The 14,738-nt window shown below is 45.5% G+C and overlaps 1 protein-coding gene across 9 annotated transcripts in view; it reads right to left on the reverse strand.

Annotated features, from left to right (window-relative positions):
- Window positions 1-11,827, reverse strand: part of magi2a (membrane associated guanylate kinase, WW and PDZ domain containing 2a) — a 138,677-nt gene extending 126,850 nt beyond the window's left edge. For all 9 annotated transcript variants that reach the window (XM_053863817.1, XM_053863820.1, XM_053863819.1 and 6 more), the window contains exon 1: window positions 11,358-11,827. In XM_053863817.1, coding sequence (XP_053719792.1) covers window positions 11,358-11,658 — 301 coding nt within the window. In that variant the 5' untranslated portion in view covers window positions 11,659-11,827. The remainder of the gene's footprint in view (window positions 1-11,357) is intronic.
- Between the last annotated feature and the right edge of the window lie 2,911 nt (window positions 11,828-14,738).

Raw genomic sequence — 14,738 nt, forward strand, 5'->3', positions numbered from 1 at the left:
CATTCAAAAAACTTCAGGAAGCAGTGCCCTTGCCATCGTAAGGTCCATTGATGCTCCCTTTACGTCGGAAATTGGAACTGTCTCTTTCATACGATGTTAGCATCATTGATCATGTACTTCCCGGCTGTTCACCAATATATCCACTGGGGGCATCTCAGAGTCAAAAGTTGATGACAACAACATCCTCCAGAACCAACATTTTATTGATCATGTAGCTCTTGCACAAGAGGAAACAGAGGCAGCGTTGTTGGAAGTGATCGTCAATGCGGCTCACCACTGGAGGATGGAGAATTTCTGCTATTGGTACGTCTTCTTTATTATTAGAGCTACCGATCGAGTAGTTACGGCAACACTGCTCACCATTGTTTCTGGTGGTACTGCTGCGTTTGGCCCATATCTTTGTGGCATAGCGCAGAAATAAGGAGGAAATAAAGAGTACAAACAGAAGTTTCCGTCTGGATCTGTATATAACATTGGGCAGAAATGGGCCTTAAGAACGTATAAAGTTTGATGTGATCCCTTTGGTTGTGCATGAGAACATCCGCCACCATTTATCCAGGTCAAAAGAGAATGAACGTCGAGAATGGTGTCAGCTTTGTGGCTGAAATGTTTACCGATCTTCAGTGAGGACTGAAAACAATGTCAGTGTCAAGATATGAAGTGAAGCACAGGGGGACGCGAGCAGTCGGAGAGTGAGAGGAAACGATTTCACGGAGGCGAGAAAAGCAAACAGCAGGTTGAGCATGTCAAGATGCAGGGCACTAATTGTAGGAGGAAATCATAGAACACTTTACATCCTGCTTCTTCCAGCATTCTGCTGTGTGCAGAGGGAGCGGGGGCAAACCCTCCCTTGACCTCAGTCTAATTACTGCATACCTTGCAGACAGGAGCAGCAGCTCTGAAAGAGGACAAGGAAGAGACCGGACAGCAGCGATGTTGCCTCACGCACACAAGTCTCCATGCGGTAGAGAAAGCAGACCAGCGTGGAGCGACTGGCCTGAAGCGATGCGCTCCCATCAAGAAAGCAAAACGAGTCAGTCGCTGTGTTAAGTCAAGATAAGCCATGAATTAATTACAAAATCTCCACCCTGGTGGACCTGAGGAGGCGGTGTTCATGTGGATTAGCTTCACTTGTTTCCCTTAACAGAGAGCTCTCTGGCTCACGGTGGAGTCTCATACTTTTGGACATCACTCAGTGGGCTTCAAGCTCCCGAAGCAGAAAATGAATGTTTAAAGACACACAGTGAGGAAGTAGACAGCAAAGAGCCGGTGGGTATTTGTATCAAATATGTGGCCATTGAGCGTGACTGGAAAAAAAGAGACTCCAGAAAAGCTTTTCTCAAAATACATCAGGATAATATGTCTATGGCCACGGCATGTGTTGGTAAACCGATGAGCCGAAGCTGCCTCCATTTGAATGGGAGGCATGCACAACAAAGAGCCAACCTTAAAAGTCTTTCTGCTTCATCCGTCTGCCCACACTCCCTCTCTCCATCTATTGAGCATCAGGTGTGCGTCTCTGCTGTCCAGAGAGGCTTTCAAACAGAACCCCAGCTCTCTCAGTGGTCGTGAGGAAAGCATGAATAATGTTAGCAAGCAGCGCTGCACACTCATTTACAGAAGCTACTTAAAATGCCTCTGCACCTTCCCAGTGGGGACTTGGATGAAATAAAAGTGAGGGAAGGCGATGAGGTGAGCGCGGAGAAGCAACAACGGAAAAGTGCCGAGTAAGCAGAAGGGGCGGTGTGTGTGAACGTGATAGAAGAAGTGCAGGCGAGCTCACTGGAGAGACGCTTCAGGTGTCAATAATCCGGACAACTCAGGGACAGGAATCAGCCCTGAGACTGAAGACGAGGAATGAAATAACAAAGCTCATGATGTCCACACCTCAGACTGGGCATCGAAAACCAGTTCCTATGTTTAACCGATTGAACATTGACCGATTCTCTGGAATCATTACTTGGCTCTTACCGGTTCCCGACTGTGAAGTTCGACTCTGCTCACCGCGTCACCGGTGCCGGCTGCAGCTGGTGACAGTTATGGAGCAGTTTGAGCGGCGACAGAGGGTGAAGCGCTTCACTAGGCTTTGTTTCGTCTGCAGAGATGGTTAGCATGCACTGACAGTTGATTTGTTTTTAATGACGTCACACACAGGTCAGATCTGCGACCATGCTTGTGATGTGGGGAAGTGTCCCCAGTCTGTGTCCTCGGGAAGCAGGCGTGGTTGTCCTGCACCGACGATAATCACCAGAACCAAACTCAGGAGCAACACTGAAGGCATCATTTCAGATGTGAATATCGTTATTCAAATCAGACCATTTAAGCACGGTGTGCAAATCTATTAAATGACATGTTTTAAGCAGCTGACATGGACTGACGAAGACCTCATTTGAACAGAATTGCAGCTCTCTGTCCACTGGTCCATGGTTCAGGAGTCACAGGCTTCATTTCTGTTCCAGACCAGACTCATTCTTGCTTCTCTGATGCCAAATCTACAGAGCTTTTTTGACTCTAAATGACTGTTACTCAAGTAAAAACACTCTTTGATCCTGATTTGACTAAAACTGTCAATCGTTGCCTAACAGTTTCAGTGAGTAGCATCATAAAAGGAATTGCTCTAAAACAATACCTAAATCTGTTGAAATCTATTGATACTAGTTGTCGTTTGTCAGAAGAATCTTATCAATTCCCATCCTGAGACTGGCTGTGAGAGACGGAGAATGAAAGTGCAAAGCTCATGATGTCCACACCATTACTGTGGCATCGTGAATGTGCCACTGTAAACTGGACTGGGTGGATAAAAATCCCATAAATGCAAGCCACAAAAATATCCTCATCAGTTTGAAGTCCCTTGATTTCTTCCTATTAACTTTTGAGACCGTCTCTCCAGCACACTCATACTGATAAACGTATAATAAGAGGACAGTTTCATCACCAGCCGGAGCGCTACAGCAGGCTCTGAGAAAAGCCTTTATCACTGCGCATCGATTGTTCCCTTTTTTGGTGAATCAGCAACCCCATGTGTGGGCTGAGGAGTTTGCTTGATGTTCCCTCCTCTCTGTGAGGTCAGCCAAGCTCACCCTCCCGGAAGGCCCTGCTTCTCAATATTCCATTTAGCTCCTATTTATATTCGTTCAAGCAGCAGCGTGAGGGTGGACAAAATGCCAGGGAACAATATGACGCTTCAATATCTGCTCTTTCGTCTTCAGGGACCAGCTGCAGGGCAATTTAGCATTTATATTGAAGATGGTTTCGGCTGGTGAATTGGGGAACCTCCAAAATCAGAGTGACAATGGAGCCTTTACAGCTGCGCGGGTTTCTGACCTTGAAAATGCCGGAGAAAATGAATGAGATGAAAGGAATTGATAACTTCAGCTGGAGTTGGAGAACATTTCTAGGAACACAGAAATTCAGTTTCCAACTCCTCAGACTTGAAATTGTTTGAGGATCCTGAAGTCCACATCCTTCCCATACAACCTCTGTGATTTGACCACAGTTGTAGGCCTGCACGATAAACCGGTTCTACAAATAGACAGCCCTCAAACGTGCGACGCCAGCATCTCTCAGTCTGGCTTCATCTATAATAGAACCAAGGGACCTCCAGTCCGACGTGTTGTTTATCAGTCGGATGGAGTCACGTAAACACTTTCTCATGAAGTAGGACCTTTTGAGACTCCACTCTGAGATTCATCAGCGTCTGATCTACTGCTGACATGACAAAAGTGAGGCCTTACCGGACGGTCAGTCAAGCTTTCGTTGGGTCAGGATTGGAAACTGATGTGATCTTGGTGGTGTTCTGTGGTTCCTCATAGATGCAACAAGGTTCGGAAGGAATTCACTTGTAAGCTCACACGCCCAGCTCCGGCCATAAAATCCACAAAACCTGACTCAAACAACCGAGTCACTGAAGTAAATCACAGTTCATAGCCAGTAAAAAAAATCAATCACAAGAAAGTGGCTAAAGCCAGAACCCTCTATATTAATAAATTGGCACTCGACTAATTCTAGAAATATTTAAAATGGAGAAAATTACTCACCATATGTGAAGGCAAAGGAGTTGAATTTGAATCAAACATGCAGGTCTGTAGGGGAATGAATGGAATGTTGTAGTAGGCTGAGCCCCCCCAGTATTTGGTTAGTCGTGTGTTTTTTTTATTATGTTTTTTTCTTTATCTTTATTTGTTTTGTTTGTTGTCATAGTTTTGATCCTATAGAAGCATATAAGCGAGAACAAATTCCATTTCGTTGTTTGTAATTTGTGTGAAATAGTTTGTTTTTGTGTCTTTCTATGTATTATACTTGCAATACAAAATTCATTACAAAAAAAAAAACCTGTTGAAGCTGGTAGTTTTTCCAAGCTGCCCTAGCCACCTGGTGTCTTCGCGAACACGCCGAGCTGCCACATGCTGTGCGAGTTCTGCTCCAGGAAGACACTTTTGCCGTGAGTCAACACGATTCAGTCCAGGAAGTAGATTCAATTCAGCCATGTTTTTATCAAGCCATGTGAAACCAGCTGCTTTAGAGAGGCTGCACCGTCTCTGTAGGGTCACGGTAAAGGATCATAACTGACCCATTAACATCCGTCAGACACAAGACTCCATCATTATACTTCCGTATTCGTGCGATTCTTTTTTGAGACTTTACAGATGGCAGAGCGAGCGAGCCAGAAGGGTGAATCTGCAGTGTGTGTTTTTGCCAGAGTCCGTGCCTGATCATTACCTGTCCCTGGTGGTTAGGCTGCGAGTCAGACAGTGTAACAGAGGAACCGTCAACAAGCTCTCTCTCCAGCAAACCCTCTTGTCAGGCATGATTGGACAGTATGCTGTGAGTGGTGCTCGGGCCCCGGGGAAGCTGTAGCGCACACACACACACACTCACAAGAGGCCAGCCGCTCTTTAGCGGTGAGTCTGCTACTTGACACCCTCAGCGGGACTCTGACAAGAGGAGTGATGAGTCTGCCGGCAGAGCAAATCGTTACCGCACTTCAGCAACAGCAGTTGACTCGACTGAATTTTTAGGGATTGGCCCAGCGCATCTTTCCAAATTCCACCGGACCAGCGCCCGGTCCAAAGTCATCACCGCTCACATCAGTCATCCCATTACGACTGCATGGACCATTGGCTTGATAGTGTCCTTAAATCCTGGTGCTCCTACCACATGAGCTGGACGCCACGCAGACCAACTCATTTTTTTATTCTGTTTTTATTCTGTGTTTCTTTAATACAGGTTATGTTCTCCCCCATCCTTTGAATATTTTCACTAATGTCCATGTAAATGTTGTCACAAGAGACTGATAGGTCTTTCCCATTCTGGCTACTCTGTCTGTGAGCCATCCCGTCATGTTCATCAACACCGAAACCTTTCACACAATAGTAGGGCTGGGTATCGATTCTAATTTCAAGAATCGATTCGATTCCGATTCTCATGACTTAGAATTGATTATCGCGATCCAATTTGATTCGATCCGATCCAATCTCGATTCAGGTTAGTGTTTAAACCATTTTCTGAGCTGTTGGCATGATCACATGACAAGTTACGCAACGTATTAATACTAGTATCATATTGACATTCAACAGGAAATGAATGAAGGATTGATAGTAAATGATAATAAAGATCCAGACACAGAAGGCCAGATGTGACTGCTCATGGGACTGGTGCATTATTGGAAATATGACATTAAAAATTCATCCAAAAGATGCTGCTGTTTAATACTAATGCATTTTTATTTTATTATCAAAATGAAAAAAAGATATTCTCAGCCACTGAAAATGTAAACAGAGTGCTGGTGACTGACTTCACAGCAACCTGACGGTCATTGCTCAGTATGTAAACAGTTCTATGTGGTCTGTAGTACGTACGACAAGAGGTCCCACTCCTCATCAATATAGTGAGTTGTCAGACTCGCGTAAGATTGCGAAGATGTCCACGTATCACTTGTGATGCCCACCCTGACTGCTGACTGAAGCTTACTTTTCACGTTTTCTTTGACTGACTGGTGCATGTTTGGGATAACAGACGTTTGTGAGACACCATAGCGTAGTGTGGCTCTGTTACTTTCATTAGCCGCCTGAAGCCCTCGTTTTCAATGACGGAAGACGGGCGCATATCTTTGCAAATTAAGCCTGCAATCGCTTCAGTTATTTTGACAGGGCGTGCAGAATTACCCGGTAGTGGTAAAGTTCGGTCGAGTTTCATTTGTTGTGGCCCGGTGGATGGCTTGGACAGGAGCGCTGGGTGATGTCGCGTCACGTGATTCGTGAGGTGGGTCATATTTCCGCAATACTGCAACACTTCCAATACCTCCATTTGGCATAACATGCTAATTGTTATGCTTTTGTCGAGCGCATTTTTGGTTTGGTCGTGTCTGAACCCAAAATGGTGCCAGACCATTGCTATGAGCGTTTTAGGCGTTTTCAAACCCGGCACATTGCTAGTGTTGCCACTGTGAGGAGGCATGTTGTTTTGACTTTGGTGTCCCAGGTGCGCGATCTTTGGACCTACGAATTGATTTTATGGAATTGATGTACGAATTGATTCAGAATCGGAAAATCGATTTTTTAAACACAGCACTACACCATAGTAACAGTATCAGTGCAATGTGCCTCATGGTCTTGATGGAATGGAAACGTTACATTGATAGTTCTGTAATTTGAAGAGGGAGTCGGCGTCGGCTGTCAAACGCCGGGGAGCTGGAGAGCACTGCACCGTCATGGTCTCGTCCTGTTCACGTGTGCAGGTCCAATGCAGCGAGTGAGCGGCGTGAGATGCAGAACTGTCATTGTGGAGATTGTGTTTAGCGGTGTATTGTGTGCGATAAGTTATCGCCCATCACTAGTGAGAAGAACAAGATCGTCCAGGAAAGCAGTGGAGTGCAGTCTGATGTGACTAACTGACTTTCCCCAGCTGACTCCTTAACCTCAATGGGCCGACTACAAAGCTTTTTGAAAAAGTCTGTCGCACCTCACGATTCACATCTATTATTGGCCCTGCTGACTCCAAAAGTGGCTCAAAACTCCAGCTGGTTTCTCCCTCTGCAGCACAAAACATATGAAGCTGTGATGGACAGCATGTTCTCCAACCTTGTTGAGGACCAGCGCAGGCACCCAACAAGACCTAGAGCTGGGCCCTAAAAGGCAAAGCAGGTGTAACTACGCAGATGCTAGCAATGTAATGGAGGATCTCTCTTTTTTGTTTTTTTTGACCTACAACAACACAAAACAAACTTTCACTTTCAGTCATGCTGTTGATCCACACTTCTACTATGCTACAGCAAGAGGTAACCCATTCTGTGCAGTGATGGCACTCAGCAGACCAAGAGATCTGCGGCGACCAGCACACCCGGCCACTCAGCGAGTCTTGAGCACGGCCCAAGTAAAAGCTTCTCAGCGAAGTGAAAGGTGGACACAGTTGTCTGCATTAATCTTTCTGTGGAACCGAAATAGCTCACTGAACTGGGGCATTGAGTGTGTTGTCTGTGTGCAGGCGATGGTGGGAACAGGTCGGGTGACAATCACTTGTCTTGATTCTAGGAGACCAGTTTGGTGTGGTGACAATGGAGCGCACCAGTCGCTGGGTTTGAAGCCCAAAAACATCTGATTCTGGACGCCACATGGCGCGAGAAGACAGCGGAAAAGAGTCCTCGCTGTCAACTTAAAATCTCAAGACAATATCACACAATCAATACAGCAATATTTCAGAAAAATATCCGCAATCTAGTCTGCGCTATTTGAGCGCATCGATACTCATCTTTTCTATGATGATCTAAAGACCATCAGTCACGTGACTTATCAAGCAGCCGAACACATGGCGAGTCCCGAAATGCCCCACTGCTCAGTGACTGCTGTTCTCCTTCATCTAACTACCGCTGTAGCGGGGAAACCCTCCGTGTTCTGGCTGTTTGGCAAAGTTGTTTTGGAACGTTGTCTGAACCTTTATCAGAAATGTCAAGTACTCGCTGCTCCACAGATATATCATTCTTGGTGCCGCGTCGTGCTGGTGAGGTTGTCTGCTCAGTCGCCCGCGGCAAAACTCTCAGGATCGTAGTTCTAAATGTATTTTTGATACACGAACCTCTCAGTAATGACTCGACACTTGGACTCTGCTTCAGTGTTGGCTTTGCAGAACACAGTCTGTAGGTTATGAACACAACAGTATTCTACAAGAGACATGCACTGAATTGCCCAACTCTGCACTTATTAAACTATTATGTTATAATAATGATAATCATAAACATAAAAAGAGTCTTTGTTGATGTTGGAGACAGACTCCAGTAACCTGGTTAGTAACTAGTGGGTTTTCAGACAGACCTAAACGTGATCGTTTCTTATCTCTATGAGGGACATAATCGCTCTATGTCTCGAAATTCTCCATCATCTAACAATAATAATCACAATGACAATCCAACTTTGTTGAAACAGCAGCTTTCAGAACGCTCTTGTTCACAAAGCGTAAAACACTTTCCCTTCCATGGAAGCATAGGAACTGGTGATTTTTTTTACCTCACCGACACAGGCTTAACTGCAGAAGAATACAATGCATACGTGCAAATAACCAGCGGAACTAAACTGCTGCTCTTGGCAATAATTTATCCAAAGCAGTGTGAACAAGGTTGAATCTCCTGGAGGCTTCAACTCTTCCTGCATTGTCTGCTTCAACTGTCACAGCTCTAAACATCATTGTTAATATTGATATCAGCTATTAGCCACATCCAATTTTCCTGACTCAAATTGGTCATTAATACTGCATCATCAGGGAGATGATTTGCAAAGAAAAAAAACAAAACATCATCACATCGGTGTCATTTGCAGGTCAAGCGGCTACTTGTGTGCAGTTTACTCGGTAACCTCCAGGGTTTCCGCAGCGTCTGACGATGACGTATTAAATTTACATCGAGATTGAATCATCTGTAATTCATTGAGTATTAAATTTTACATCTGCGACGGCCACTAATGGCCTTCAATTATTCATCCAGTGGAGGCCGTGCAATGGATTGGTTTCTCCTTCAATTAAGATAATATGGATGGAAATTAACATCTTTTCATCAGAGACTATTGTGAAAATCCATGAGGGCAAGTAACAGGGGAGTCGAGTCATTTGGTGTTTTTGAAATGTCGCTTTTTGCAGTCTGGAAATCCAACAGCCGTCACGGTTGTTGAGCTGTTTTGATCAACGGGAAGCACAGACACTTCCCTGAAATCCCAAGAGGAAAGTCCGGTCTGCTGCTAGCTTGCCTAGTTAACAATGTCACGACTGACCTCGTGCAGCTGCGGGGGGGCTGATCAAAGATGGCCAAAAATAAAATGACCATTACTGGAACCTTCTTCCACTGTTTCAGTCAGTCCACGGATTATCTCGACATGGTTTGTATAAGAATTATTAAGAGTATTATTATATTTCCATAAATACAAAAAGCTGTTCATGTGCAACTACAGGGCGCAAGAGCACCTTCTGTCAGCAACGTTTTGGGGCTAAATTGCTCCTGCGATTGAGAGCCTACTCCTATAGGCAGTCCCCCCAGAAGATGGCGATGTAGCAAGCGCAACTATTAACAACTAACTATTAACAATTTATACCACTGTCCCGCCAATTCCACCAATCACTTTAGCTTCCTTTCGCCCGCTACCTCTACACGGCATGTGCAGCATCATATTCCCATATTCCCCTATTCCTAATGCTCACATTTGTCCACATATATTGCTGCCAAAGGATGAGATTCAGACATGAACGACCCTAAATTCATTCCTAAATGTCCAAATTCCCATGATGGAAATGTAGAATAGAGGGAAGTCAAAAGCGGAAGTAACTAGCGCAGAGTCACCCGAACACTATATGGGGCGGACGTAAACAAACATGGCCGACCTCCAGATCATCTCTCTCCAGGCTGTTTCTGAGCCTCTACATCCCAACCCCGCGGAACAGATCAGCAGCTACTGTTTGAATGAGCCGCTCACACACACCTTTACTTCTCAGACTCTGCCCATCCAAGCTTCCGTCAGACTCCGCCCTGGTGAGGTGCTCCGAAACACAACAGCGCGGGAACATCAGCTTTAGCCATTGAGCTGTAAATTACGGCTTTAGCCTATGAAGGTAAAATGGGTGCAAAAGTGGCACATACCCGTAACACAAGACTCGTATCCATGCGTCAGAGGCACATACGCGTAACTGCACATTTGCATCCGTAAACCCTGTGGCACGTGCGTGTAAAAAGAAGATTCACATGCATACAAACACGAAAAGGAATTTCGCCTTCATTTTCTAAGTGCACAGATACAAGTGGCTAAACACGAGCTCTTGAAACTGCACACACACATTGCTAAGTTTTCCACCTCAACCACCGCCAAAACGGGTGCATAAGTTCCACATACTCGTAGAACACAATCGGTATGCGCGTGCACCATTTTGCACCTCTTCTCGCACCTGTAAATAAAACTGATGCGCACAGAAGTGGCGAAAATACGTGGCAGTTACTCCATGCGTGTTCCCGGTAGTCACGTGACGTCTATTGTCCAATGGGCTTTTTTTATGACTAATTATGGGCTGTTTATGTTCAGACAGTGCTTAAAAAGTGCAATCTACGTTTACATGAAGAGGTGGACGTGTTAGAGTGGTAAAGCCACATATTGGTTTGCATTATTGTTGTAATATGCACTTTAGTTTGTGTGATTTATCAGTTTAGTAAGTCTAATAGTTGAAACTGAAATAGACAAATAAACCATCTTTCATTTTAATTCATGCTTCATTTGCCTTTATCTTAACATAAGAATAGCATATAAGGAAGAACAATTATATATCCTGAATCACATATGGTTTATTATAATACAGATTGATTTACTAGTTGTGTTTGCTGTAAAATACAAAATAATCGCACATTTAATCGCAATATTGAGAGAAAAAAATCGCAATTAGATTATTTTCCAAAATCGTTCAGCCCTAGTACGGACATTTAGTTAGTGAGTTAGTGTGTGTGTGTGTGTTATTCGCACTTGAAATACTCATTGGTTTTTAGAAATAAAGCATATTTGATTCAAATCATCGCAACATGAAGCTTTTTTAGGCTTAAACTGGCACTAGTTGTTTTTTTTTTTAAAAGCTCACTTGCAAACATCCTAATTTCTAGCTATTTTGTTCCAGAATCATAAATGAACGCAACTTTCACCGCTATTTTTTGATAAATATTGGCAGCAACACTCAAAAAAGGACTTTCAGAATGAAACGGTATGACCACACATACTGTCCTGAATATGAAGTGGCCCCAGCACACACGGAGGCTGGTGCCAGACCCATCCCTGAACAACTCTGGCGACTGACCTGTGGAGTCACAGCAAGTCACCCCAAGAAAGTGAAGGCGAGAAACTGACCTTGCTTGACGCACTTGAGTCGCAGCGGGTCCTTGCTGTGTTTGACCACGGCGTGCACGTCCCGGGTGGTGAGTCCAGCCACGGGAGTGTCGTTGACTTCCAGCAGCAGTTCGTCCTGGAACACTCTCCCGCTGAGGCACACGGCTGCTCCCGCCAGCGCCTCACCGACCACCGGGAACTGGCCGTTCTCCGCGCCGCCCTTCAACTCCAGCCCCAGGTCTCCGCCCGGGCTCCTGCTCAGGACGCTCTCGTGGACTTTGTTCGTCCAGTGGTTCTTCCGCTTCTTCACACTCTTGGACATGACTCAAGTCACATGAGTGCGGCCGTGGAAGTGGCTCCGCTCCCCGTTTTGCGGACTCTCCGAAACGCTGAGTGTCTCCGGTCCCCGCAGCGGGCGTCAGAGAGGTCCGTGCCCGCGTGCTTTCTCACGCGCACGCCAGCAGCTGGTTCATCATGCCGCCGTCCTCCGAACTGAGAGCCTCTCAACTAGTGGTGCGTTCACTGACCGCCCTCAACGTGGGAATGCCAAATAGCATCCAGTGTTCACTTGGAGCTGGGACGGTTTGAGACTTTTTGGAAGCAGAATGTTTCGTAATGCGTCTCAATGTTATCAAAGTGTATGTGGTATTTAACATCACGGCAGCGGGGTGTGCTAAAAGGGAGATTTGTGTGAGTTGCAAAGTTTACCCCGAATTATTAAAACCATTTTAAACGCATATGCTGTGAGATGAGTCTATTCAATGTCCAGTTAGAATGGTTGACATGAAAAACTATATTTAAAAGAGATGTGGACCTTGCGTTAACAACCGAAAAGTTTACAGGTGGCACATGAAGGCAGCACCGAGACCCGTACCGAGCAAATGACCCGGATGCGAAGTCTGGATGAAGAGGAGGAGGAGGAGAAGGAAGCAAGACTTTCCTCAAATCCATGGAAAGAAGGAGCCGGAGAAGCGCCATTTCCACTGACATTGCAGCTTTAATGAGGGATTTCCAAACCGCACACATGCCTCCTCTCTTCTGACAGGATGAGAGGTCTGATAAAGCACTTAGGCCTCATGTATTCACTCAGAATGTTCAGGAGTCAGAGCTCTTTATTGTACTGACTCGTGTCATCAACTGAACACAATTCTAGTTATTAACTGAAGTCACCCTGCCTCAGCTCAGCGGACAGTTATTCACAGGTCTAAAAAGTCAACCTGCTCCCCTCGACCCCTGCTTCTGGGTCACCGTCTGGAACCTCTTCTTACCTCCATCCACTTTGAGCTGAAGATATCTATTTATAGATTTCACAGTCTGAGCTCTGATGTCACGGCTCCGCCAGAAGCTTTCAGAGTTTCCTTTCAGAGGCTGACTCCTTACCAGATGACAGCCGATGAATTATGGAATCAGACGTCGACTGCAGCGAACGCTCCGTCAGATATCAGGGTTCTGCATGAGGAAAAAAGTCCAGGACAGCAGAGGACTTTGCCACTAACATCATCAGCTGCAGTTCGCTTCATTTTATCCGGATCAGGGATCATCAGTGACTCGGGTGCGAGAGAACCTAGACCAGGGGTCCCAAACTGGTCCACAGAAGTGGGTTTTTGTTGCCACCGTGCGAGCACATGTGGGTGAACCGATCAGGTGTCAGCTGAAACAACAGCACCAGATCAGCTGATCACAGGCTTCAGGTACCTGGTTGGTGAGACGGTGTCCTCTTCTGTAAAAAAAACCTGCACCTACTGCAGCCCTTTGAGGGCCGGTTTCAGACCCCTGACCTACACCATGGCTGAGGCACATGTCAGAATTACTGAAGTAATAACACCTCCCTCACCCTGTTTTCTTTCTTCTTCTTTTTTTTTTTTTTTTTAGAATATTTACATGAGCCTACGAAATAACTATATTACTGAACTACATTGGTTAGAAAACAAACAAGCAGTGTGATTTTCTGGAAAAATGCTTGCTTTGTTTTGTCATTTTTACATGACAGAACAATAACATTTCTCATCATGTATAAATATAAATAGCATCTTATTAAAATAAATAAATAAATCCGAAAAAAGTCATCTTATATTTGTCATCTGTTCGGCCGATCACGATGACGTCATAAACGCCCATATTGGTGTCCATAAATTGTCCGGCTGATCGATCGTTGCACCTCTAGTGGTATGTTTCTGTTCTGTGCACGAACAGCTCGTGTTTGGTCCCTGGTTCTTGCTGTCTTTATTAATGTCCTTTTGTATCTTTTGTATTATGTGTATAAATTGTGAAACAGATTCTCGTCTTCCCGCACTCCAGAAACGTTTGATCCCTGACAGCCAGGACCTGCCGCTGAGCCTCTCAGTCTGGGATGGCTTTCTTTCATTTATGCCTTCTGTTTATGTGTCAGAGTCAAGACTGGGTCCCCTTATTTAATATGCTGCCCTCAAGTCCCGACCTTGACGAGGACGACCATCGGTTGCTTCTGCTCAGTCCATCAGTCTCCGATCAGACGTCTACTGCCCCGGCGTCCTTGAGCAGCAGACTTGTGCTCAGACTGTCAATCCCACAAGGTGTCTCTTTTTATGACCAGCAGAAGCCAAGGGCACAGTATCTTTGTCAGCGGCGACTCAAGTTCAGACACGGAGCCACAAACCAATCAGACAGTTTGTTTAGAGAAGGTCAGACTCTACTCTGAGGCTGCCGTCTTTTAGCTCCACTATCGTCCCGTTCCCTCCCAGCGAGATGGTTCAGAGGCTCACACATTCAGACCAGGAATTCCTCATTGTGAGACTCATGAATTTTGGAATGCATGTAGCTCTGCTGTCATTCGTCAACGTCCCAGCAAGTTTTCATTCCTTATTTATGATCTAGCGGGTTGGTTTTCTTCCGTCAGTGTTGGTTTGTTTACAGGCCGATCCGGTCACAGAGTCCAATTCCATTCTGAAGCGGGATGGGGGCTGGACGAGTCCCAAGGTAGATTTTTTATGACTGGTTTGAAGAAGACAATGGTTTCCTTCTGCTCCTGAAGACTGGTCTTCACCATTGTGATTGCTAGTTTCAGTATTCCTGAACAAGAGGAGACCTGTGGACAGTTTGGACCTGGCGCTGCTGGATCCCAGCTGGCTACTGTCATGGCTGGATTATCACCTCCACTGCGGCATGTGATTGCCGGCATCTGTAGGTTGATGAGTAAGATCAGTTCAGGTTTGAAGAATTTTCAGTGTAATTTTCTGAAAATGTTGCTGATGGCTCAGGGAGCAGTCCATGGGGTTCCAGCTGGGTCTGTAGTGAGAGCTTGACCAACTTCCTGTGTTGGTTTCCACTGACTCGTGCGAACAGTTCTGGAACACCAATGTCCCATTCAGCTCCCTGGAATTTGAGTTTCTCTGCGGAGCTGCCAGGTACACTGATTCCAGAGGA

Source organism: Synchiropus splendidus, chromosome 4 (assembly GCF_027744825.2).
Source record: "Synchiropus splendidus isolate RoL2022-P1 chromosome 4, RoL_Sspl_1.0, whole genome shotgun sequence".
In the NCBI taxonomy this organism is placed as follows: domain Eukaryota; kingdom Metazoa; phylum Chordata; class Actinopteri; order Syngnathiformes; family Callionymidae; genus Synchiropus; species Synchiropus splendidus.